Source organism: Vidua chalybeata, chromosome 4 (genome assembly GCF_026979565.1).
Source record: "Vidua chalybeata isolate OUT-0048 chromosome 4, bVidCha1 merged haplotype, whole genome shotgun sequence".
NCBI lineage: Eukaryota > Metazoa > Chordata > Aves > Passeriformes > Viduidae > Vidua > Vidua chalybeata.
In genome coordinates, this window is record NC_071533.1 from 38,056,643 (window position 1) to 38,082,307 (window position 25,665).

The 25,665-nt window shown below is 36.1% G+C and overlaps 1 protein-coding gene and 1 long non-coding RNA gene across 3 annotated transcripts in view; one reads left to right on the top strand and one right to left on the bottom strand.

The window, feature by feature from the left end:
- Positions 1-24,963, top strand: part of FAT1 (FAT atypical cadherin 1) — a 105,604-nt gene extending 80,641 nt beyond the window's left edge. Inside the window, exons 13-29 of the mRNA XM_053940537.1 lie at positions 1,139-1,372; positions 2,631-3,020; positions 4,198-4,412; positions 4,814-4,951; positions 5,244-5,387; positions 7,792-7,989; positions 12,031-12,832; positions 13,762-13,893; positions 14,002-14,165; positions 14,732-15,194; positions 15,708-15,861; positions 16,094-16,204; positions 16,420-17,051; positions 17,299-17,436; positions 19,503-19,562; positions 22,326-22,361; positions 23,249-24,963. Of these exons, the coding sequence (XP_053796512.1) occupies positions 1,139-1,372; positions 2,631-3,020; positions 4,198-4,412; positions 4,814-4,951; positions 5,244-5,387; positions 7,792-7,989; positions 12,031-12,832; positions 13,762-13,893; positions 14,002-14,165; positions 14,732-15,194; positions 15,708-15,861; positions 16,094-16,204; positions 16,420-17,051; positions 17,299-17,436; positions 19,503-19,562; positions 22,326-22,361; positions 23,249-23,874 (4,637 nt within the window). The 3' untranslated portion in view covers positions 23,875-24,963. The remainder of the gene's footprint in view (positions 1-1,138; positions 1,373-2,630; positions 3,021-4,197; positions 4,413-4,813; positions 4,952-5,243; positions 5,388-7,791; positions 7,990-12,030; positions 12,833-13,761; positions 13,894-14,001; positions 14,166-14,731; positions 15,195-15,707; positions 15,862-16,093; positions 16,205-16,419; positions 17,052-17,298; positions 17,437-19,502; positions 19,563-22,325; positions 22,362-23,248) is intronic.
- The window catches only part of LOC128786859 (uncharacterized), a 35,472-nt gene continuing 29,420 nt past the window's right edge, over positions 19,614-25,665 (bottom strand). For both annotated transcript variants that reach the window (XR_008430493.1, XR_008430492.1), the window contains exons 2-4: positions 21,893-21,941; positions 21,130-21,761; positions 19,614-20,038 (exon numbers count right to left, since the gene is read on the bottom strand). This is a non-coding gene — a long non-coding RNA (uncharacterized LOC128786859). The remainder of the gene's footprint in view (positions 20,039-21,129; positions 21,762-21,892; positions 21,942-25,665) is intronic.

Consider the following 25,665-nt stretch of genomic DNA (forward strand, 5'->3'; position numbering starts at 1 on the left):
ATTCATTGCAGTAGCAGCAATAATGGTTTGTAACTGTGAAATATCTTCATTCAGATTCTCTCTGCCATCTTTTGTTTTGGAAAATTAAATGGGATGAGGTTAGATGGAGCAACAAATATCCTTTCCATAGCAAACACCAGAAGTGCCCCCAGTTTTATTGGAATGAGATTAACTCAAATGTATAAATGAGATCAACTTTTAACTTGCTTCACTTTGGTCTTCGTGGCATTTGTGTGTTTTGTATTAGAGTACAGGTCACAGCTATTGCCAAAATCCTGTACTGTGCAGGCTGCAGTAGACAAGCAGTAGGAAGGTAAACAGCGTAGAAAAAATGGAATAAGATGAATACAAAAATGTAATGCAAGTAGAAGAAATTAGAAAATTTCATTGACAAAATAAATGAGAAGGACCTTACCTCATGGGTTTGGGGGGTTTTTTTGACTTCAAATGTCACCTGTGTGACGTGCTACTGTGTTGTTACATAAATTGAGAATTGGTAGGGCTAGAATACTCACAAAAAGTGTTTCATAATACTTTTCTGAACTGTTTATAAGGCGACAATGACTACGCGTAGTAGTAGCCTCTCATGTTTTCTGTCACTTTAGAAAGAAAGTATGCATTGGAGGTCTACATGTTTGTCTGTAGTAGCAATTAAGACCTCATAGTGAATAGCTGTGATAATTCATGGAATGTTAGACGAAGAAATAACAATACCTATGGAAGGAATACAACTAAATAACTGAGAAAAAACAGACATGGATTTAACCTTGCATTTTTTTAAAGACAGAGTTCTAATGCTTTAGTTTACTTTGCACAAATGCACGTGGATTTTTGCATGTATACACATTTTCTCTCTAAACTATCAGAGTTTAACTTTAGCTAATTTCTGTTTCAAGAACATTAGAAAAAAAAATAAAGTGTTTTAGTTCTTAAATCTTTTCAAGCTCAAAAGACAGGTCACTTACATGCTTTGCCCAAAGCGGAGTTCATTAATACAATACAGCTGTTGATTTAGCCACTGATGAAATTACTGTAAACAAGAAAATTGTTGTTTAATTATTCTAATATTAGGGGAAAACATGTTAGGGGTACTTAAACCTTGCAATTTGCATCAACTTATGTGTTATGCTGTTTGTAGGTGAATTGAAAACATTAATGGCACTTGATCGTGAGCAGCAAGCAGTTTATCATCTTCTAGTGAAAGCCACAGATGGAGGAGGAAGATTCTGCCAAGCTAACATTATCCTAACTCTGGAAGATGTGAATGATAATGCCCCAGAGTTTACAACTGACACTTACTCCATTACAGTATTTGAAAACACAGAGCCGGGAACCCTTTTGACAAGAGTGCAGGCAACAGATGCAGATGCAGGTATGCATTCTTTGACTGATACTTTTGTCATGTTCTCAGACTTAGAGTATTATTTCTTTAGTTTTATCCTGAGAGGTGTCAGGTGTTTCAGTAGGGCTGACAGATGTTCAATACCATTCAGGATTAGACTCCTGAAAGACATATTTTGGTCTTCTAAATCATTTAACATCTGACTTTCATGTCTGAGTAGCTTGGAAGACATCCCTACAGTGTCTTTGCAAAAAAGAGGAGAGGGGGGAGAGACAAAATGTAGGGAATTTTAACTGTCACAAAGTATTAATGCTATGATCAATTAGGTTCATCCTTTTCCTCCCGGTGTAAGCAATAGGACTATCAAGCCATGTCTGTTCATGTAAATGGTCATTCATAGATTTTAGAATGTGTGCTTCCCAGGCCAGCCATCGATGATCATACCATCAAGAGAACACTGGTCAGCTGTAGCTTTATGTATATGCTGTTAAGATTCTTACTGTCTCTTTGTCTTCATTGTTCAGTTACCAATATTTAAGTGAACATGAACTGAAAATTACATTAGAAAGAGTTCGTTCATAGGCTTTGCTGTAAGGAACACAACAGCATAAAGTATTTATAAAGTGTATGATTTCCACACCTCATCAGTTTCTTAATCAAATAGTATTAATGAATAGTTGCCTCAGTTTTCTAAAACAACTGACCTGCTTTGTATTATGATGAAGCTAAGTTACTCATTTGAAAGGTAACAGACAGTTGTTTTCATACTTCACTAGTCTTTGAGGCTCAGGCGGACCAAAGTACTTGCCCCTGAAATCTGTAAGGTTTGTTTTGTAAAGAAATGTTGCTGGAAACTATATTCCTGTTAATTCTGGGGCATGATTCTTAAATAAATGTACTGGTTTTGAGTCTAATTAACTGATGCAACCTAACTCTCCCATATCCTCCTCTGTTATTATAAGCTTGCTAAGCAGATTCTGTTGTTCTAAAGTTATAATTACATTTATATTAACATTTTTTTCATATTAACTAGTGCTGTAACTGAAGCAGAACCATGGTTCATGTTTTCTGTATGACAGAAAATCAGTGCAGTGAAGTGTTAGGTTAATGTATTTTTGGAAGTAATTCTGCCCCTCACAAGAGACTTTAACTCTTCCTGAAATTTACCATTAACATGAATAATAATATTTAGCATACATGTCTTATTTTCATAGCTATCAGATGGATTATTCTGTTATTGTGTATTTTAATGGCTGCTTCATACTTGAAAATTGTTTTCAAAATGCAGGGTTGAACCGTAAAATCCATTATGCACTTGTGAACTCTGCAGAGGGGCAGTTCTCTATTGATGAATTCTCTGGAATCATTCGTTTGGAGAAGCCTTTGGATCGGGAACTACAAGCTGTGTACACATTAACTTTGAAGGCTACAGATGAAGGCTTACCTAGAAGACTGTCTTCAACAAGTAGTCTTATAGTTTCTGTTTTGGATATTAATGACAATCCACCTGTATTTGAGCATAGGGAGTATAGTGCTAGTGTATCAGAGGACATTTTGGTTGGAACAGAAGTTCTCCAGATCTATGCTGCAAGCAGAGACATTGAAGCCAATGCTGAAATCACATACTCAATAGTCAGTGGGAATGAACATGGAAAATTCAGCATCAATTCAACAACAGGTAAGAGGTTACAAGTGTGAATATTACTTCAGGCCAAGTAAGCACCATGCCATACTGACTTCCTCCATAGTTCAGCCAGGTTATGTATAATCTGTGTGCATTATCCCAGCTGTAAAGTTGCTGCTGCTGTCTTTTTACCCATTTTGCCAGCATGCTTACTAGAGGAGTGCAGTAAGATGTAGAATGGGAACTTTATTTGTTGCTTCTATTTATTATTACATGGATTATTACTTGGATTAGGTTCATTTAGCTGGCAAGAGTAAGGGTTTCCTAACTGGAAGTACCCCACTCTGGGGCAGGCAGATGGAAACATAGATCTGTAATGAGAAACATAATAGTCTTTCCACAAAAGGTATATAAACAGAAGGAATGGCCAAGCTTGGCAAAAGAAGGATTAAAAATAAAATTGGTTGGGAAGACTAGTCGTTGGTCCCAAAGGCAGTGATCCTAGAGGAGTTTGATATGGCATTAAAGAGAGCTTGGAATGAGATTATTATGTTCAACCATATGTCCAGCATGACAGTGAAGATTTTAGGCTTTTATGATAGTCAGATTAAGTCTCAGGTACAATTTAGGTTATGTTGAGAATTTTTCCCTATTAATGACAATTCTCTCTTAAAAATCAATAAACACCTCAATTTTAGTTTTGTTTACTTATAGAGTTCTTTGTCTAGAGCTAATTTCTGGTAAAGTTGTTTGGGTTGTTTTGTTTTGTTTTTAGTAAGATTTCTACCCAAAAATTAATTCTAATTGACTTTTAGTAGTTAGTTAAATAGTTTAGTAGTTAATTGTACTAGTGTAGTGGAAATTGTAATTGCCAGATAAACTTCATATATTTGAAAGGAGTAAAAAGGTTCCAGAAAATCTCATCCAGCAAATCACTGTGTATGCTAGGGACTACACTATCTTAACTAGGTCAGTTAAAAACTTATATTACAAAATGTAAGCCAGGTTGTTTTAAACTGTGAATCTTTTGTGGTAATGTCAGGAACTTTGCATCATTTTACTCACGAGTGTAAAGCATAATCATTTCACTGGGTAACTCTAGCTTTACAGTGACAAATCAAGCCCTGAAGAAGCTGAATATTTGTAAGGTCAAAAGAAAAAGTTGCAACACATAATACTACAGCAGTAGCAGAGTTTGTGTGAAGCTTTTTTTTTTTTTTTTCTTCCCTAGGAGCTATTTTTATCATTGAGAGTTTGGATTATGAAAGTTCTCATGAGTACTACTTGACAGTGGAAGCCACAGATGGAGGCACACCTTCATTAAGTGATGTTGTAACAGTGAATATTAATGTCACGGATATCAATGACAATTCTCCAGTGTTTAGCCAAGACACTTACACAGCAGTAATCAGTGAAGATGCTATGCTTGAACAATCAGTTATTACAGTATGTATTGGTTTCTTAGTTCGAAATACTCTGTCATGATGATCATGCTTTCAGTCTTGAAGGAATAAGTATTGATTTGAAGGTGAACATCAATGAACAGATGTTTGCCACTGAATGGATTGAAAATTTACTTTGAAAATGTTTCAGAAGTAGGGACTTCAGATGCTGTGGGAAAGAAGACAATATTTTGTGATACGTTTATGTTCTCCTCATGAGACCATGACTTAACTTTCAGAAGAAATTGAGGAAATCAAGTGATGTTGGTATATTCTATTGAGATGGCATTTCTCCTGTGAGCTATGAAATGCTAGACCAAAAGAGCTCATCTTCAGGATGAGTTTATCTGAATGATGCTAGAGTCTATTTCAACCTGTTTTAAATGCAACTGTAATGTCCCTTAGGTTATGGCAGATGATGCTGATGGACCTTCCAACAACCACATTCACTACACAATTATAGATGGCAATCAAGGAAATCCTTTTACAATTGACCCTACCAGGGGTGAAATAAAAGTGACTAAGCTTCTAGACAGAGAAAAGGTAAGTTTTTCGTGGTTTTAGGGCAGCTGGGATTAATTTACCTATACATAATTGATGACCACCATTTTCTTACTCTAAGTTACCATTTAATGCTCCCAAAATTAATATTGCTATAATAAAGTGCAAGCATCTGTTTATATCAGTATTTTGGGAGGAAGAGAAAGGATTGAATATATGAAGGAAAGCTTTACTGGGGTTTTGCTAAAATAATTCTTCCATAAAACAAAATCTGAATTTATTACTTTTTTTCCACTTCAGCAAATGTTTTTAATTTTTTTTATTAATTTTTTAGATTTCAGGATATACCTTGACAGTTCAAGCTTCAGATAATGGAAGCCCACCTAAGCTTAACACAACTACAGTTAACATTGATGTTTCTGATGTAAATGATAATCCTCCAGTGTTCTCAAAAGGAAACTATAGTGTTATCATCCAGGTAAATACAACTAGTGAAATAGTTAAATCAGTGTTATTGGACTGCAAATTTGTGACTTGAATTTTTCTGCATTTTTAATTTTTTAAGGTCACCAGTGAGACTGCTTATCAAATAAGTGTTGAGGGTTGTAAAATTCCTGTTTGCATGTTATGTAGAAATTTGCAAGTTGTAAGAATCACAGAATGGGTGAGGTTGGAAGGGACCACAGTGAGTCATATGGTCCAACCTCCCTGCTAAAGCAGGCTCATTCTAGAGCACATGATTGATTCCAGTCCTGGACACAGGATTGAGTCCAGAATGTTCTTGAATATTTACAGTGAGGGAGACTGCATAAACTCTCTGGATTCTTTTTCAGATTCCTTCTGTGTGTACATGTCTATATATTATAAATTCCTTTTATGCATGGAACAATCTTAGAATCATACAGGCATGTTAAAATACATAGTAATTTTGCTATTTCTTTTTAGTCTTAAGAGTTACTGCTTAGAAAAAGATCCTTTAGGTACCTGTTACTATGAAGCTAGTGTTCTGCACCATGGCACATAGGTTAAGCCCTAATTCCCATTGGCCTCCTCTGGGATCAGCAGCAGTTAGAACAAGAGTGGAATTTCATATGGCTGCATACCAATCCTTTGACTAATTTTACACCGTAGGATGGTAGCAGTAGGCCACATTCTCAAGTGTCTGGCATGTACTTGCCTGATTCAGAAAACTGCTAAAGCAAAGACAGCAGAGTCAGCATCTATACTTCTTGTCTTCCTAAATCCAATAAGAAATAAATGGAAGTCAACAAAGGAATTTCATTGAGACCTTTGTAGACTAGTAATGTAAATGAGCTCAATCCCTTGTGTCCTTCTGCTGTTTCCTGGCCTGGTACAGTAGATCTGTGAGGATCAGACAGTGTTACCTGATGCACTGTGCCATCCTAATACCACTTGTGTTTGAGACAAGTGTGCATCATTTGTAAAGCCAGCTTTCCAAAATAGGACAAAGTGAATATATGTAATATGCACACAGTATGCAAATAAGATGTCCTGGATCTTGCTTTTAAATAAACCCAACCAACCAACTAACCAAAAAAAAAAAAAAAAAAAAAAAAAAAACCAAAAAAAAAAAAAACCAAGAAAACCAACAAAGCCACCAACCAAAACATAGAAATGAAAAAAAAAGAACCCAAAAAACCCCACCAAAATAAAAAACCAAACCCAAAACAATAGATTCATGTTTGTGTGCTGTCAAATGTATCTTCTTTTCCCCTATTACAGTCTTTCTTGAAATAAATGTTAAATTAATATCTCACTCAAACTTCAGACTGTATAGCCAATGTCTGTACTATTTCCCTTACTCAATTAAAAAGGAATACCTCTTACTTTATAGTCATTCATATGGGCCTGCCCTAGTTGAAAGTAGCAGAGAAAAAGCTGGAGGAGTTGCCCGAGAATGCTGGTGTGCATTTCCTCTTGTCTTGGAGATGGATATATTTGGACACGATAGAAAATGTGCTTAGCTTTTAGGAAAGTCAAAATACTTTGGATGTCCAACTGTAAATATTTGTATTTTAAAGCAATGGTCTTTGTTTTGCTGAAAGGGAAAAAGCTTCAGCTTTTTGCAGTATCTGATAGCTAAATTGATTTACTCTCTCAGAGACAGAGTATTGTTATCAGGAGTTTTTACATCTGTGAAAGGGATAGCATTTTGTTATCGTTGTACTTCAAAATAATGTTTCTACTTTTCTTGCTTTTCAAATAAGTATGTATATAGAGAAATCTGGCTGATACAGTAGAGCACAAGTATTCTGGGGGAGGTGTTACAAGTGTCAGATAAGGTTATATATGTGTGTAACATACGTGATAATCCAATGCATGTGAAGTGTCTGTGAGACCTCAGACATCCACATGATGCAAACTTGAAGGGATTTTATGATGCAAATTTTAAAACCTGGATTTCATATTTTAACTGGATGGTGCCTGTAGCAGCCACAGCTGTAGAGAGAACTCTTAATTAGGGGCACAAGGGATCAGATGGAGGAGTGTATTTTTCTAGTCCTCCCAACAAAGGCATTAGATTATTCTTAACAGGTGTTTTCTCTAAATTTCAAGTCTTTGATGACTTGGTAATTGGGCTACAGTAATACTAATTCAGACCAGAAGTGGAAAACGTAAAGGCTGAGCTACCTTCAAAAATACAATACGAAGTTTAAAAATCTGCCTTTCTCCTTTTACTGTTTTTGAGTCTTATTCTCAGAGTGTAGTAGTTTCCCTGAAGCAATATTGTCATTCTGATTTCTCTTGTACTGATTAACTGGTTTGACAGTAATTTTTTGGGTTTTCTGTTGCAAGGAGGAAATCAGCATCAGACCATATCCTCAGTTATAACAAAACCAATGTGTGTTATATATCTATAGGAAAATAAGCCTGTTGGATTCAGTGTGCTGCAGCTAGTGGTGACAGACAGGGATTCTTCTCACAATGGCCCTCCTTTTCTCTTCACCATCCTGACTGGAAACGAAGAGAGAACTTTTCAGATTACCCAGCAGGGAGTTCTGACCACAAGTGCTGCTCTGAATCGCAAAGTGAGAGATCACTATTTGCTTCATGTTAAGGTAGGATGTTTCTGTCATGTTCCTCTTACTGTTTTACATTGTAAGTATTTGATTAACTTTTCCCACTCATGTTCACTCCACCACTTGTCTTTCTGTTAGGAGATCCTGACATGCCAAGTAGTCATTTGAGGCATGTCCCATGAGGTAATGTCTTCATAGACAAAATCTGTTGGTTTAAATGCTAATCTACACAGACGAAATGGGAAGTTCAGTTAAACTTACAGTTAGAAGTAAGGTGTAAGTGAAATGTTAACTGGATGAGTGGTCTTAATAAGCCCTTTGCCTTCTGGTTGGAATGTTGAAAAACCAGCAGGGAACAGGTCCCTTGAGCCATTTTGTATTGACAGCAGAATTCCTCTTGCTGCTATCGTTTTGACCCTTGCAACTGTGTGCTGGACTAAACTCACATGATGAAAGCAAGGATATTGCACAACATAGCAATAATGGAAAATTTTCCTGTAGCGCCACATTCTTTTTTCAATAGTAATTGAAAACATCTTTTTTTAAGTTTGAACATTTTTTCATAGTATTTTCAGTAGACCTTTTTTCATAGCATTGAAACTTGCAGTGCAGTAGTTTGAGATCTCAGGATCCTGCAGTGGATAAACCACAGCATAAAACTCAAAAAATGACCCTGAAACGCTATAATATATGCTACATCTGCCATTGTTGTGCAAAAAGACCAGACCATGTCCAAGGTTACATTAAACTAGCTAAGTTCTCTCAAATACTTTTTGTAACCTAGTGTGAGAAAAGTTCAAACCAATTATTTTAATCTTATCTAGTCATTTTAAATTCAGTTATAAATTAAGTAGCTGGGAACAGTGGACTTACAATTAGTAGGCTAGAAGTAGATGCCCTTAATTCTTAAACTTCATTTCCAGATTCAGCTTTTTCATTTTCACATGAGGAATTTCTTTTCATTTCCAACTTATTCTTACGCATACTATTACAGATAATTTATGAGTAAAGATGCAGTTGCAGTATTTTTAAGTAATACTGTTTATAACAGTGTATGCTGAATTCTGTCTACATTGGGATAATTGTGGCGTATTTACACAAAGTCTATTTTCTTTGGAAAAAGAAGAAAAAATTCACACAGATATTGTAATTTGCTGTTTGAGTCACTGAAATGTTAGTAACCAGGAGCCATCAATATAAGGACAGATATAGTTTCATTTAAGTGTAGTTTAGTTTAGGATTTAAGAATTGGGATGAAAATGGGGAATATCATTCCTCTGTTAGCCATTTTTTCACCATTTTTTCCTCAATAGTGATATGCCAATTCCCCCAAAGTCACCTTTTTGTTTATGGATGTTTTCTTGTATGTGGAATCAGTGTAATGCAAGATTCATCTGTTTTCCTTTAGATCTTCTCTAACAGTAACTAATTTCTATTTATTTTGATTTTTAAATGTATTCTTACAAATGCACGTTCAGGCAGTTATATTTGCTCTGTATAGACTGTTACAATGACTTTGTCACATTTCATGATTTAGCTGCACCTTTGGCCCTTCCTGATGTGCCTAGCTTTTTTTAAGTGTGAGATGCACATCTAACATCTTCCTCTGGGTGGAATCTTGTAATTCTTTCATTTCTAAGTCACTTTCTGGTCTCTAGTCTACTTGGAAACAGCCTGTCAGTACTTCAGCTATCTTATCTTCAGCACAGCAGCTGAAAAGTGCCTCTTTATTAGGGAATGAATATGGGCTATTTTAATGGCATCCAGTAGCTAAACAAGTGTCTTAAAACAAATGTACTCATTTAGAACAAAGACTTATCAGAGACTGTAAATCATTAAAGCAAACTTTACTAATGTGCCTCTTTTTGTCAGTATTTTGGACCTGTCTAATCTGTTGATTTCCACATTTCTTGACAGAATTCTTGAAATATATCACTCTCTTTTAATTTGCCATTTGTCATTTTACACTTTGCTAGCTTTTTTCAATAGACATACTGCTATTATTTGCTATTATCTTACAATCCATGGGTATGAAGGCATCCAAGACTAAAACTAGCATTTCCCTATCACAATACTCCAGTTCCAATGACACATAAAATTATAGGATGGCTGTTGAGGAAAAATACTCTTCCTCTGTTCCTTTAAAATAATATTTTTTTTCAAGTCTGTAGGAAGGCATTTTCTCAAGTTTGCATTATGTTTAATTTCTGCATTTTGATATTGCAAATCACAAGTTAATGGCTATGTATGATCTCTTGATACCCATTTTCACTTTTTAAGTGACCTTTAGGTGTGCTTTTCAGTAGTGACAGCTTTCACCTTAGTTGCTTTCTGAATGGATTGCTGAGGTAGTAATGTTTTTAAATTACAGGTATACTTTCATTTGAAAAAACTCATAACCAAAAAAAAACCCCACTAAAACTACACAAACTTTCCCCATATGCACTCTACACACCCATTACCTCCAAAAGACTTAACTTTTGTCATTTTAATAGAAATAAGGATTTTTTTTTTCCCCAGTGGTCACCTTATATGGGCATGTCAGTCATATTAGCTTGTGCTCTCTCCAAAGGAAATAGATTATCCATTAACAAATGTCTCACAGTATTAGTGTGCAAAATCTTCAGCTATGAGTCATGCAGTCCTTTGTGCCACACTCTGAAGTCTTCAGTTTAAAACCACATTTTTAATATCTGCACTATTGAAAAATAGTGCTCTGGTGCTCTTCTTTCCTGCTTGCTGTCCATTTGTTATAATTTTGCTTGTCTGTTTGTTTTGACCCTTTTCTTGTTTCCCTTGGGCATTTCTTCTGTAGCTAAACTGCCTGCCTTGTCTTGTTTCCAGGCAGAGATCTAGGCAAAACAAAACTTTGCCAACTTGAGCTAAAGCTCTCATTATTTATTTGGGTAACTGGAGGACAAGTTTCTAGCCATGCCTGTCTTTTGGAGTTAACAGAAACAGATGAAAACATGTAGTTCTTTGAGACACGCATTATCTTTTAAAAATGCCACATTTACGTGCCCATCCATAGATAATCTTGTGCCTGGAGTTACTCCCCTTTTTTAAAATTTGTATAAAATAATCAAAAGCAGCCTCTACACATAGATCTTCAAAGTGTACTTTGTAAAATTATTGCAAAATCTTTTAAACAATGCAGAATATCTTCTACTTTCTGAGCCTTGTATATCCCTTCTGTACCTTCACATATCTCCAGTTCTTCTTTAACTATTTCTTCAGCGTCACTTTCAGTAACTGAGAAAGAGTTCTGGAAAAAGTAGATGGGAAATAAGAGGTGAGAAATAGAAAGAAAAAAGTGAACCCAAGGGAATGCTCTTAACTCACTTTTCCACACTTTTTTTTTTTTTTTTTTTTACTGTCCTTGTACAACAACAGTGTATGTCTTTGTCCAAAAGGGGTGGAGAATAGAGTGTTCAGAAAGGCTTTTAAATTGAATTAGGCTGATACAGTTAAAGATAGTTGATTAACTGTCTAAAGCAAATAGCACTACAGGTACCCACCTCTTGTTTTCTTCTCTGTGACCAAAAATCATGAAAGGCAACATAATTAACTGTCTACATGCATTTTTTTTCCTTTTGAAGTACTGTTTGGCACAGTACATTTACTTTGTCTTCCAGATTACCTCCTAATTGTTCTGAAGCATGTTGTACATTTCTAGTGCATGACTCATTTCAAGTTTGTAATGTGTTTCCATGCTTGATATTAAAAAGCTTCAAGCACCATCTGCTGTCTGAAATCAGCTACTGTGCATTTCCTCTGTATTTGCTACTAGTGTTAATAACTTCCTGGCATTTTCAGGTAATAAGAGCACTGTAGGCTTTTAATCTCGGAAGAAGTGAAAACGTGTTTGTATATGCCTGCTTATATAAGCTTTTTAAATTTTCAGTGTTAACTTTTATGTTAGGAATTGTGTTACAGAATTTATGTAAAGCATTTTCCTATAGGACTTTCTGGTGGGTTTTTTTGGGTACAAAAATACAGCTCAACTGTATACAGGATGAATATCTACAGTATAATTTCAGATAAAGCAAAAATGTAATTCTGTCCTCATCTTTCCTTTAGGTGGCAGATAATGGAAAACCACCATTGTCATCTTTGACTTACATTGATATTAGAGTTATTGAGGAAAGCATTTATTCTCCAGCAATACTGCCTCTGGAAATCTTTATCACAGCCTTTGGGGAAGAATATTCAGGTGGTGTCATTGGAAAAATTCACGCAACCGATCAAGATGTTTATGATACCTTGACATATAGTTTGGACCCCAAAATGGAATCCTTGTTCTCTGTTTCCAGTACTGGTGGAAAACTAATAGCACACAAAAGGTTAGATGTAGGACAGTACCTTCTAAATGTCACTGTTACAGATGGAAAATTTACAACTGCAGCTGATATTACTGTACACATCAGACAAATCACACAAGAGGTATTAAATCACAGTATCGCAATACGCTTTGCAAACTTGTCCCCTGAAGAATTCATTGGTGATTACTGGCGCAATTTCCAGAGAGCATTGAGAAACATCTTGGGCGTGAGGAGAAATGACATCCAGATTGTTAGTTTGCAGCCTTCTGATCCTCCTTCTAATCTGGATGTCCTCCTGAATATTGAAAAGTCTGGTAGCTCTCACCACCCAATGAGAATTTTGCTCCACAAGATAAACTCTTCTGTGCCTGACCTAGAAGAGATTTTAGGTGTGCGGATAATTGATGTGTTTCATAAGCTCTGTGCAGGCCTAGATTGTCCTTTGAAATTTTGTGAAGAAAAAGTAACAGTGGATGAGAACATCATGTCAACCCACAGCACAGCCAGGTTGAGCTTCGTCACTCCTCGTCATCACAGAACAGCAGTTTGTCTTTGTAAAGGTAAGAAACACAGTAAGGGAAACTGTATCCTTGAAAAGATTGTTCTGGTTTTAAAAAGCAGTAATCCACAGATGGAAATATATATTACAGGACAAGATACAGGAATGTTTTGTAACTCTCTCCATAGTTTTGCCTAATTTTATTTGTAGTAAAGAGTAATTCTCTCTTATCTCATTACCTCATTTCAAGAGTTTACGTAATACAAGTTTATGGGAGTGGATTTTTTTTTTATAGCTAGTCCTTCATTTTCCATTTTATGAAAGAAACTAATTTTTTTTGTTGCTGCCTATCCTATTTTGGTGGCTATTTTCAGTCTTGTGTGCACAAGTAAGTTCCTGCAAAGTACTTGAATACCTCCTTGTTTCTTCTTAGAGGAGTACCCCACACAGTTTCCAAACTTGTTAGGGAATGAGAGGGTATGTGGGAAATAGCTATTCATTAAATATATGTAAGGATAAAGATTTCTGACAGAAGATTAATTTATCTTTATCTCCAAGGAAAACAACATTGCTTTTTAAAATCAGGACTTAACCTTGCTGGGTTGCACATATGAAATAAATATTTAAAGCCCATTCCTTTTCTGTCTTAAATACAGACGTGCTTTTCTCTGCTCTCCCCAGCCTACTTGGTCCATGTTTAATATCTACATGTTGGGTTTTGTGGTAAATGATTCTAATGGTAAGCCTTAAACCACAACACCAGTTTCCCAATTTTACCAATTGAATTAGTAATCAAGATAAGGATGAGCATCAGCCACTCTTATGCTGTTTGTCTAGTCTGTGCCAGTCATGCTCCATAACTGTTATTCACTTCCTTGTCTGATAGTCAGGAATATCATTTGGGGCACTTTCAGCTACTATACTAAAGAGTCCCTTTTCACAAAATATGATCACCACCAATAGAAAAAAATAATGGGTTTGATTTTACAGAAGGGAAATGTCCCCTGGTGAACAGTGTGTGTGAAGGAAACCCATGTCCTGAAGGTACTGAATGTTTAGGAGATCCAAAGGAAGGAAAATACACCTGTGTTTGCCAAGACAGCAAAGCTGGACATTGTCCTGGTAAGGAATTAACTTTAAAAAACTCTGTGTAAAACTATATTATTTTCCAAATATAAATTTGATTCCAGTCCTGTGCTAAAACTTTTTATGCTTTTCTGTATTCCTAAGCATCAGCTGGCTCTGCTGTGACATTTACTGGGAGCAGCTATGTGAAATACCGTCTCATGGAAAATGAGAACAAAGAGGAAATGAAGCTGACAATGAGACTTAGAACTTACTCTGCTCATGCAGTTGTTATGTATGCTCGAGGAACAGACTACAGTATCTTAGAGGTATATTAAAATCTCCTAGTTCATATCTCCAACTTTCTTCCTACCATCTTACTATTTTTGTGTCAGATTAAAAGATTGAGTCATAACATCTCTGTAGAATGGTTATAATTGAAAATGGCCTTAAAGGTAGGGTGTGTTACACATCCAGGTGACAAACTTGTACAGAAATTTTTACATGTGTAAACAAAGAAAGCTTCCTGAATCGTATATTTTAAACAACTTGAAATTTATTTGTTTATAATACTGAAGTCCATACAGGAAAAGTTACTTAAAGCACAAGATTAAAGGTATTGACGTATTATAATATTTTTATTATGATCTGTGAATGCTTTACTAGAGGAACAGAATGTACAAAGTCTGTGTTTCAATTAAAAGAACCATATAGAATAAATCACAGTTGCTGTGACTGTTATTAAAGTGTTATTAAGTGTTATTAAAGTGTTATTAAACTGCTTTTTATGAACCATCATCCTGTCTCTCCAACAAACATAAACTTTATAGGCATCAATATTCTCTACTCTTTAAGTATGTAGACCATTTATTGATGTTGTGGCTTTCCTCTGTAGATCCATCATGGAAGACTGCAATATAAATTTGATTGTGGCAGTGGACCCGGGATTGTCTCTGTTCAGAGCACTCAGATAAACGATGGCCAGTGGCATTCCGTGTCTCTTGAAGTGGATGGAAACTATGCACGACTTGTTCTGGACAGGGTGCATACTGCATCTGGTACCGCTCCTGGTACACTTAGAACACTAAACCTAGACAATCACGTGTTTTTTGGCGGTCATATTCGTCAGCAAGGTACAAGACATGGTAGAAGTCCCCAGGTTAGCAATGGTTTCAGAGGCTGTATGGACTCCATTGTACTAAATGGACAAGAGCTGCCCCTAAACAGCAAGCCACGAAACTATGCACACATGGAAGAATCTGTAGATGTCACTCCTGGATGCTTACTGACTGCCACAGATGGCTGTTCAAGCAGCCCATGTCAGAATGGAGGCATCTGCAACGCACTGTCAAATGGAGGTAAGGTGCTCTTTATTCTTCTGCTTTTAGTTTTCAAAACTGCTTTTCAAGTTGTCTGCTTTGAAGGACAAAACAACTTTGTGCATAATTCTTGGTTTCCCAGAGTTGTAGAAGGTCTGTTGTTGAATGGTAGGAAGGCTGTGTGTGCCTTCTAGATTCAACTCCTTGGGGTATGAGGTAGAAAAGTCCATCTGGCAAAGTGGGGATTTAATCTTCAGTGCTGACATCTGAGGTCCATCCTCTTAACAGCCTACTTTGGAGTCTTTCTTTAAAAATTCTGAAATCATTGGGACAACTTGTGTTTTGTGAGAAAAATGTTTAAAAAAGCTCTTACTGTTACACTTCGCCTCATCTTTTGATAAAAACATTTCTATTTTTTCCCATCTTTTCTCTCTTGTAACATGTTGGGAGGTAGGGAGGAATTTATCTTAAATCTGTAGGTGGACAGGGAGGATTTTATCTCAAATCCAGTAAAGCCGTGTACAACTTTCAAAAAGACTCTATTGATTTTAGGTTACTACTGCAAGTGTGCACCTTTGTTTATGGGAACTCACTGCGATGTAAGTGTCAACCCATGTGCTTCCAACCCCTGCCTCTATGGTGGGACTTGCATCCCAGTCAGTGATGATTTTATCTGCCAGTGCCGAGGACAATACACAGGTCAAAGGTATGTTTGTATGGTTCATTGTATCAACAAACCCCTTAGAAAACAGGACATAAATGTAACTCTTTTTCTGGTTTTTTATTTATGTGTTTCCTACTTAAAGCTCAGATTTGAGACATACTGGAGCTGGCTGAAGTTAACCAGCAGCCCCTGTATTACAGCTCTGAATCCCACATTATAAACTTGCTTGCAGTAAGGTAACGTTCAGCTGGTTTTGTTTGTTTTGCCTTTGCAGATGCCAGCTGGGTCCATATTGCAAAGACAATCCTTGCAAAAACAGTGGCAAGTGTATTGACAGTTTGGATGGACCTGTTTGTGAGTGTGAAGCAGGCTTTCGTGGAGAAAGGTAGGTAGCATTCCACATATATCGAATTTCAGTAGTACTAATTAACAGATTAATAACCAGTTTGAACTGGTTGAAATCCGGGATGTTGATAAAACAGCAAAATGCATGTTAGTGTGCAGTACCTTATAATAAGTATATCTGAAATTGTTGAGAACAAGATTACAACAGACTATTGATGTAAACTAAACATCACTGCTGTGCTCTATTTCTGATAGGTGCCTGACTGATGTCGATGAATGCGTAGAAAACCCATGTCTCAATGGTGCCCTTTGTGAGAATACTTATGGTTCATATCACTGCAACTGTAGTCGTGGATTTGGAGGCAAACACTGCACAGACATCGTTCTCAATAAATATGTTTCAACATCTTGGAACATTAGCTTAGCTGAAGTGATTGGGATTATTGTTTTTGTCACAGGAATCTTCTTGTTAGTTGTGATTTTTGTTGTTTGCCGCAAAGTGGTTGGTAGAAAGAAGAAGCACCAGCCAGAACCTGAAGACAAGCAACTGGGAGCTACGACAGCCTTCTTGCAAAGACCGTGTTTTGATGCAAAATTGAACAAGAACATCTATTCTGACATCCCACCACAGGTTCCTGTTCGTCCCATTTCATACACTCCAAGCATTCCAAGCGACTCCAGGAACAATCTTGACAGGAATTCTTTTGAAGGGTCTGCTATCCCTGAGCACCCCGAGTTTAGTACTTTTAACCCAGATTCTGTACATGGTCACCGGAAAGCTGTAGCTGTTTGCAGTGTTGCACCAAATTTGCCACCTCCACCTCCTTCCAACTCACCTTCAGACAGTGATTCAATACAGAAACCCAGCTGGGATTTTGACTATGACAGTAAGAGACATTCTTATCTTTTACTTTCCTGTTAAATGTGTGTACTGGTACAATTTTGATACAAGTACAAAGTCTCTGTCTATACCTTTTAGAGTACAAAAGGTATTATGACTTTACTGGGTTTTGTCTCTGATCAGCCTTCATGCTCTACTAAGTTTTGTAAAAATGTGCAGGCTTCAACTTTAAATTGTATTGATTCTTTAATCTGGAATCTATTCATTGTCTCATTTGAAACTTTTTCTTTCAGCTAAAGTAGTAGATCTTGACCCCTGCCTTTCTAAGAAGCCTCTGGATGAAAAGAACTCCCATCCTTACAGTGCAAGAGAAAGCATGTCTGAGGTCCAGTCTCTCAGCTCCTTCCAGTCTGAATCATGTGATGACAATGGTACGTAAAAGGCAATCATTCTGTACTGCTGCTGGTGTTCATTCGTTCTGTCTTTGCATCTGTATCTCTTAGTAACAGTAGGATTTACATATATTGAATATATATTAAATAGTAGCTTATTTAATATATATTTGTATTTACTTATGTTAATACCCAAATCTGTTAATTTTTTTAAAAAATTTACTTATCTCTACATCAGCTGTTAATTACTTTACCTTAAAGTTATATATAATCATTCTGCTGTTAGAATATTACAGTGAAATGCAGCTCAAGTTGCTCAGAGCCTTGTGTTTAAAACATACTAGAATTTGGTAAACTCTTCTAGGTTATCCTTAATTATCACCTTTTCCAAGAATACAGTGAATTTTAAAAATGGCCTCTGCACAAATATAACTTTCACTTTGCTGTTCAGCTCTCAGTAAAAAGTTTTCTGGTGTTACAGTTTCATTTGTTTCCTTCTCTTTTTCTTGCTGCGACCTCAGCTCCCATATGGATCAGATCAGTTCTGAGTGAGAGCAGAGTTTAAGGGACTGCTTGTAAGTTTGATTACTTTAGTAATGAAGGAAACTGCACAAAAAGGAATTTTGTTATAGTAGAACAGTATATTTGGCTTTCACCATGATTGAAATGAATTCATAAAAACATTTCATACATTGAAAAAAGCCAATATAAAAATATAAATATTTTGATCACACCTCAAGTTCATCAAAATATAATCAGCATACGTGCTTGTGTGTTTGATTTTTATTAATTGGATGTCATTTCCATTGTGATGACAGATGCTTTTATAGTTGATATGAATACATCTATGTATTCAGAAACATGTCATACTGATTGGACAAAGCCACAGTTGTCTCATCACTTAATTTGCTAAGTTAAAGTGTGCTTTGACTCTTTATTCCACTTTCTGCTTTTGTCTCTGCCTGGTAAAAAAGAACTTGAAATTCCTTTAGCTTAGGAATAAAGAACATTCTGCTTCTTAATAAAGTAGAGTGATTTGTTATTACCAGCATGAAAATAACCTATCTGGTTTAATGATTGGTGAAAGTAAAATTGTATGCTTGCAGTCCTCATCATTTTATCAGTAGACTTGATATCAACTTCCAACTTCTTTTCCTGTGGTTTTAGGTGTCGTGTTGTATGTGTTGTCCTCCCCTCCTCACCCTCTTATATACTTAGTATATTCTTTTTCCCATTTCCTGTCATGTACTGATTACTCATTAATACATCATTTTAAGAGAAATAGCTGTAGCATCATAGATACTGTTCCTTCCTTCCATTTTGGTAGATGCAGAATTTATTATCCTGATATTTAATTCCTGAGCTGTACAAACAAGTTGCATGTGCTTACTTCATTTTACCCTATAAGAATAAATCCTTCTCCCATTCCAAAACTATCTTGAGGGAAAGGGAAGACATAAAAAATACATTTATTTAAGTTTGGGTTTTTTTTTTAAAATAAGTATCTAACAGCCTGAATTTGATATTCCTACTGTGATATCTCTACTTCATATAAAAGTTAAGTAGATCAGTAACAGAAATTTTCAGTAGGTATTTTTCATATTCTATCTTTTTAGTTCATTTCAGGGAAAATTTCTTTCTTATATCTTTCATTGGTAGGGAGGCAACATAGTTTACATCTTTAAAGGAGAAGTCTAATGCAATAATCCTTAATTCACCCAACACAAGCCTTGAGAAAAGTCTAGTTTGTTGCTATGTAGATAAAGTATTATGCAAATGAGTATATTTAGGCAGCATTTCAGAAATTCTAACACAACTTAAGCAGCCTTGTGCTTATGCAAAATGTACTTCACAAGTAGTTACAAGTACTTTTGTATGTTTAGTAAGAATAAAATTGAGCTTTAGATCTGTGTTTTATGTATTACATGCAACTACTCTCTAGACTGAGAGTAAATGTGCATGTACACTAATAATGTTGCTCTATAAAACAGTAACGAACTGCAATTTCACAGTGTTGATGGGGGTTTTTTATTTATCTGTCTGCTGTTTAAAGTGATACTAACTATAGGTTTGTTTTAATTTGCTCCTTTTATACCTCTTACAAGCTTCCGTAGTGACTGTAATACACCTTGTCAATGCTGTTGTTGACTCGGTGGAAAAAGAAGGTACATACATGTTTTCATATTTATTTACTGCTTTGGCAGCATAATGCACGTTTGTCTTCTTACATTGTCTTCTAGTAATATAGTCCTAGCCAGATGCAAGTTATAAAATATTATTTACTTAGATTTTCTGATAAGTTATAGCAAAAAATATATTTATATTGTATATCTGTTAATATTTTCTTGCATATGCTGTAGATGCTTGTGAACAGGTTTCAAAGTGTGTTTTCTTGGGAAAAAAGGGATTGGCATAATAAGATCTTGGTGCTTACTCTCTTCTGAAAATATTAATACTAAACCTGCCAGCAGAATTGAGACAACATCAAAGGCAAATATATGCAGTACTGTAGGTGAAACAGCAGCAGCCTCTGCCTCCTTTTCTTCTCTCACCCACACCAGTTGATACCTTGTCCAGCTGAGCAAAATGAAAATGGTCTGGTATCAGTACTCACTTCCTTGGTGTTCAGATCAATCTGTATCTTAAACAGAAAAAAAATATTTTTGTCTGCAGCTGAGATATATAGCCATATACATCCTCCTCAGTTTAAGTTGCTTGTTACTATGCAGCCTTACAACAGTACCTAAAATGTATATTTGGGTATATGTACACATAAATTTTTTTGTGTGTTTAGTATGTGTTTGGAAGTTAGAAAGAAGCAAGGTAGGCATTTTCAATGGTATTTTATTTCCTTTCTGCTAACATATAAGAACTAACCCCTCAGGGAAGCACAAACTCTTTGCAAAATAATAGTAGTAATAAAAGTGCCAATGAGTCTATACAAATGCTAACTGTTGTTTTAATTGATTAAATACTACTTTAAGTTCCAGTAAAAGGCAAATGATTCACTCCATGACCATGAGTTTGCAGAGGTTTCTTCTGAAATAACATCCAGCCCATGGTACTTCTAGATACAGACTAGGAAACATGTTTTTTTACTAAGTCCTACTTAAAATGAAGCCATTGTAGGAACATAAAATCGATTATAGGAGCTAAAGTTTCACTTTGGTTTGTTATCTGAAGTACACTCTTTTTAATTACGCAAAAGAAAGTAGACAAATGCAAAAACTTCCAATTACTTGAGAGTATTTCATTAATGGGGGTGCCATTTCATTAATGTGTACCTATAGACAGTAGTCCTCAGTGCAAAAAAAAATTGCAGTGCACAGTACATGGGAATGGGAAAATTACAAGACTAAAAGAGGCCAGATCTACCAGGGGAAATATTTTATAACTGATTCAGATTTTCTCTAAGATTTTAATTGGTAGAATCTAAAAATTATAGATGTAGTTCTCAAGTCAAAGATAAAAGTATTGCTTGGTGTTTTAGTATCACCATAAGATAAACACAAACATTGTACACATTGCAATTATAGAGAGATTAAATACTTCCTACTTCAGCTGCATCTTAACATTTGAGAGTTTCCGCTCTTAATAAGCATTTCTTCTTTCAAAGCATTTTAGGTAAGGAGTTCTGCTCTTGAGCACCCTCAGGGAGGGTGTCAGTTCAAGCAGCAGAGATCCTTACTCCAGCCTGCAGCAAGGTCATGTTCTAGGACAGATGGTCCTTACCTTTAGTCTTCCCAAGTGTTTCTGTCCAACAGGCATCCTGGAAGCATGAATAGTAGCTAATCTCATCACAGGACAGTTTTAGGCCTGTATTCTCTGCACTGTTCCTCAGATTGTAGCTTGATGCAAATCAGCAGTGCTGAGTGCAAGAGAAAATATAGCTCCAATCTAGCAGATTGTCACATAAAGATGGGCATGTCCGGTTCTAGTTTGTGTTTCTGCCATTCACGTTAAAGGGTCTTTGCCTCAGGAGAAGAGGAAAATCAACATCTCTCCATTCCTTGGTGAAAGTGCTCTAAATCATAAAGCCTGTTGGCTTTAGTTTTGCACTCAATTTCCCAGGAAAAATAAAGAATGTTGTCTTCTAAGCAGACTACTGATCAGAACCTTCTCCTGGAGTTGAGGCCAGAGATGTTTTAAGAATCTCAGAGCTCAGACTGACATCTCCATTAGTCTGAACAGTATTTTTCTTGTCTGGGCTAGGCAAGCTTAAAAAAATAGGAAATTCTCTCTGAAGAGTCAACCTCTGTCCCTTCAGTCTTCCAACTGATGAAAGTATGAATTCTTAGGAGAAGATTCTGCCATTAGGATAGGCATCACTCATCCTTAGAGACTTCAATAGGGAATATAGATTCCTGAAGAGAGAAAGGTTTAATATTTGTCAGGGCGGTTCTCTGCTGAGTGTGAGTTGTTGGAATTGCCGTACAAATGGAGGCAGGTTTCCCAGTGTTTATGTATGGAAGCCAGACTCTGAAGGAAGAGTTACCTTGATACTCAGGAGATACTTCAAAGTGTAAGTGCCAATAGATGGAGCCCTGTATCAAAACACAAGGGTAGATACAAGGAAAGAAAAAAATCAGATCAAGTCCTATTACCCTGTGTAGCAGAAGTCCTGAATATACTGATAAAAGGATTTCCATAAACTCCAGACTTCAGATTTTACCACAAGACAGCTATGTCCCAGATGGGCTGTTTAATTAATTAAATATTAATTCAGTAGCTGTCCTACAGTTCAAGTCTTAACAAATAAGGAGCCCAGGAGAAAATTTTAAATAAAACTTTAGTATTGCTAATTAAACTGGACAAAAACAGTGTGAATGTCATAGTGACTAGTCATTGTTTGTCTTCATATTGGTTCTACTATTTGATTCCTAACTAGAGATGTTTTCTCCTTTTTCTTCTTATTCTGCCACATAAAGAATCTTTTGCTGTTCCTGACCTCAGCAATTCAAGAGGTGACTTCTGCATGCAGTTAATTGATGTTCACCAAAATTTCTGTTAATATTTGGTTCTAACACAGACTTACTATCATTTGCTTTCTGTGCATTTGTCTGCAGTGATTTCTCTTTACTAGATTTGAACTATATTACAACAGTGTATTTTTATTGATGTTCAGATGAGAGAAATTATTAGTTTTTAGTTAGTTTAGGCTTACATTGTTTCCAGCAAATACAAACTTATTCAAAGGGAGTTTGCAAGAGAGAATCAAGTCTAGTCATTTTTGCATGATTAAGCTTGATTTTCCTGTTTTGTTCTTGTAGTTGAATGTGGAATGTCTTTATTAATAACAAAAGATTTTTATCAGACGTGTTCCTGTAGAGCTAACAGCATTTTGTGAAACTAACTTTATAATGTGCTTGAGTGGCAGAGTCACTTAAAATGGGCTGAAATACTTTACCAAATAGAAATTGCTTCTTTTATGTAAGAAAGTCATATGTTATATATGCTAAATATATTCTTAAGAAAATAGGCCATTGTTACCACCCCAACCAATTACTCAGCAACAATTAAGTATTTAGCTGCACCAGGTAGGGTGTTGATTCTCTGCTATCCACTGAACAACTATGTATTGTGACAGCATGTTCCATAGGTGACTACAGCTCTTCCCATGTTAGGTGTGATGTCTGAGAAAATGTATAAGTTCAAGTGTGAATGATGCACTATCTCATGCATGGCATAAAGTTGTGTTGAATGTCTTTTGTGCAACCAGAGCAAACTGCTGATTAACAAGTTGTATGCTAATCACAGTGATTGCATTGTCTTAATACGTGTTAATTTTTCAATTCAGACTAACTTGAATACAAGAGAGTAATACTATTTTTTTCTTTAATTAACTTTTCAGGTTATCACTGGGATACGTCAGATTGGATGCCAAGTGTTCAGTTGCCAGGTATCCAAGAGTATCCAAATTATGAAGTGGTTGAGGAGTCAGCTCCCCTCTACACAGATCCAAATGCCATCGATACAGACTATTACCCTGGTGGTTATGACATAGAAAGTGATTTTCCACCTCCACCTGATGATTTCCCTGCACCTGATGAGCTTCCACCATTACCACCTGAATACAGCGACCAGTTTGAGTCAATACAGCCACCCAGAGACATGCCAGCCATAGGTAGCTTGGGTTCTTCTACAAGGAGCAGGCAGAGATTTAACCTTGATCAATACCTTCCCCATCACTACCCTGCAGACATGTCAGAACCTCAGACCACCCCCAGTGGCGGCAGCGGCAGCTACAGAGAACCGTACGCTCCGTACTCGCTGGGGTTCAATCCAGACTTTGAAGCACCCACTGCAGACAACATGTCCATGTCTGTGTATGCTTCCACAGCCTCCTGCTCAGATGTGTCGGCATGCTGTGAAATGGAGTCTGAAGTCATGATGAGTGACTATGAGAGTGGAGATGATGGTCACTTTGAAGATGTGAAAATTCCTCCACTTGATTCCCAGCAACATACAGAAGTCTGATACACTCAACAAAAGTGCCTGGACTCTTAAGAAACTTTATCAAATCTAGAACAATTTTCAAGAGCTTTTTTATTTTTTCTTTTTTTTTTTCCAGCCAAGGTGAATGCTTTTGTTTCAGTGAGCTAAACTGGCATGGCAGCATTGGATCATGCAATTCATTTCACTAAATGAACCTCTTTCCATTTCCTGACCTACTGTATTTGGAAAGTTCTAAGATTTCCATTGGCTGTGCCATTTCTGAACATCCTTTATGTACTTACATTGTTCTATGTTTAAAAAGAATCACATACCACTTCTCCATGTTAGCATGACGCATATATTTATATCGTTCCAATGCAATTAATTTTCTCCTATTTTTTGTAAATTTTATGTACAGTTTTGATTTTAATAGTTTTAACTAGATTTTGTAGATATTTTGTGAATTCGTTTTCCACTGAAACTAGTGGTGTTAGTGTGCCATTAAAAATGAGCACCCTGATTTATTATAATCAGGGCATCACTGTATGTATTCCCCTGAAAACTAAGGTTTGACATTTCATTGTAAAACATTCAACATATTCACACAATTTCAATTGTACATACATTAGGTCTGATAGTTTTCTGGGTCAGCTATATGGAAATATCTTAAATGGGTTGCTGTATTTTAGAACTGTAAACATTTTTTTCCCTTCTTGGAAAGTGTGTTGGGGACCCTCTGCATACCAGTTTAGAACCAAAACCACCATGACACAGTTTTTATAGTGTCTGTATATTTGTGATCCAATGGTCTTGTAAAGGTTTTTACTGAAAATTACCATTAGCCGGTCTTTCTTACTGACAATAAATTATTAATAAAATACTTTAGCTTTGCTCTGTGTATCTATTATATAATATACCATTGACAAAGCATTCAGTGCAGCATTTTTTAAGTCTGTATATGTTTTGTACTGTATTAAGTTACTTGCTCCAAGCAGCTCCTTTTCCTCTCCTCTGAAATCAGCCTGCAGCTGTGTTAGAGATGCTCACGAGATGGCAGTGTGTGTCTGCTTAATGGTGTTTTTAAAAGTAATCGGGCCAGTCTGAATAAAGATTGATGGGTATCAAACTGCAGTAGCCTTCTCGGTAGTTTGCATTTTTCTTTAAACATATAATATCAGCTGTGTAAATTGCTGAATATTTTTTTCTCAAGTCACAAAAATACATACAAAAAAAAAAAAAAACCAAAAACAAGATCTTTAAAGCAGTTTCTCCCCTCCTTTATCACCTGAATATTTACTTTCATTACTAGTTAGCCCTTGATTGTGCACCTGCATGATGAAATGGCCATGCCATTGTCTGACCTTGTGCTAAATAGTTGGCGGTTTCCTGCAATTATATTTCAGTTGCAGTTTCTTACATTAAGTTCACACTAGAAGTTTAGCTTGAGGAAGTAAAGGCGGAATACAGTTTTCTTGTGTATTATCCAGCTGCTACTATCCAGCTGCTTTTCTGACTAGAAAAGAAAAAAGCTTTTAACAGAGTTCTCTAGCATAAATTTGGCCTGATGGTAAGCTAAAGGAATAATGTAACTGTCTTCTGCCTCTTGCTTGAGGGATGCTTTTTAAGTTCAGAACAGATTTCTTGGCACATTAGTGAATTTTTAATATAGCCTGGAATCCTTTCAGCTCCACCTCCATTTTGTTCCTACTGTCATAAAGTTCTGTAGCCTGGAAATATACAATATTAGATTCTCTCCCATCATGAGAGCTAAGCCTCAGCCTTCTACCATCTAGGGAACAGGGTACTGTATTTGGAGTGCTATTTATATACAAA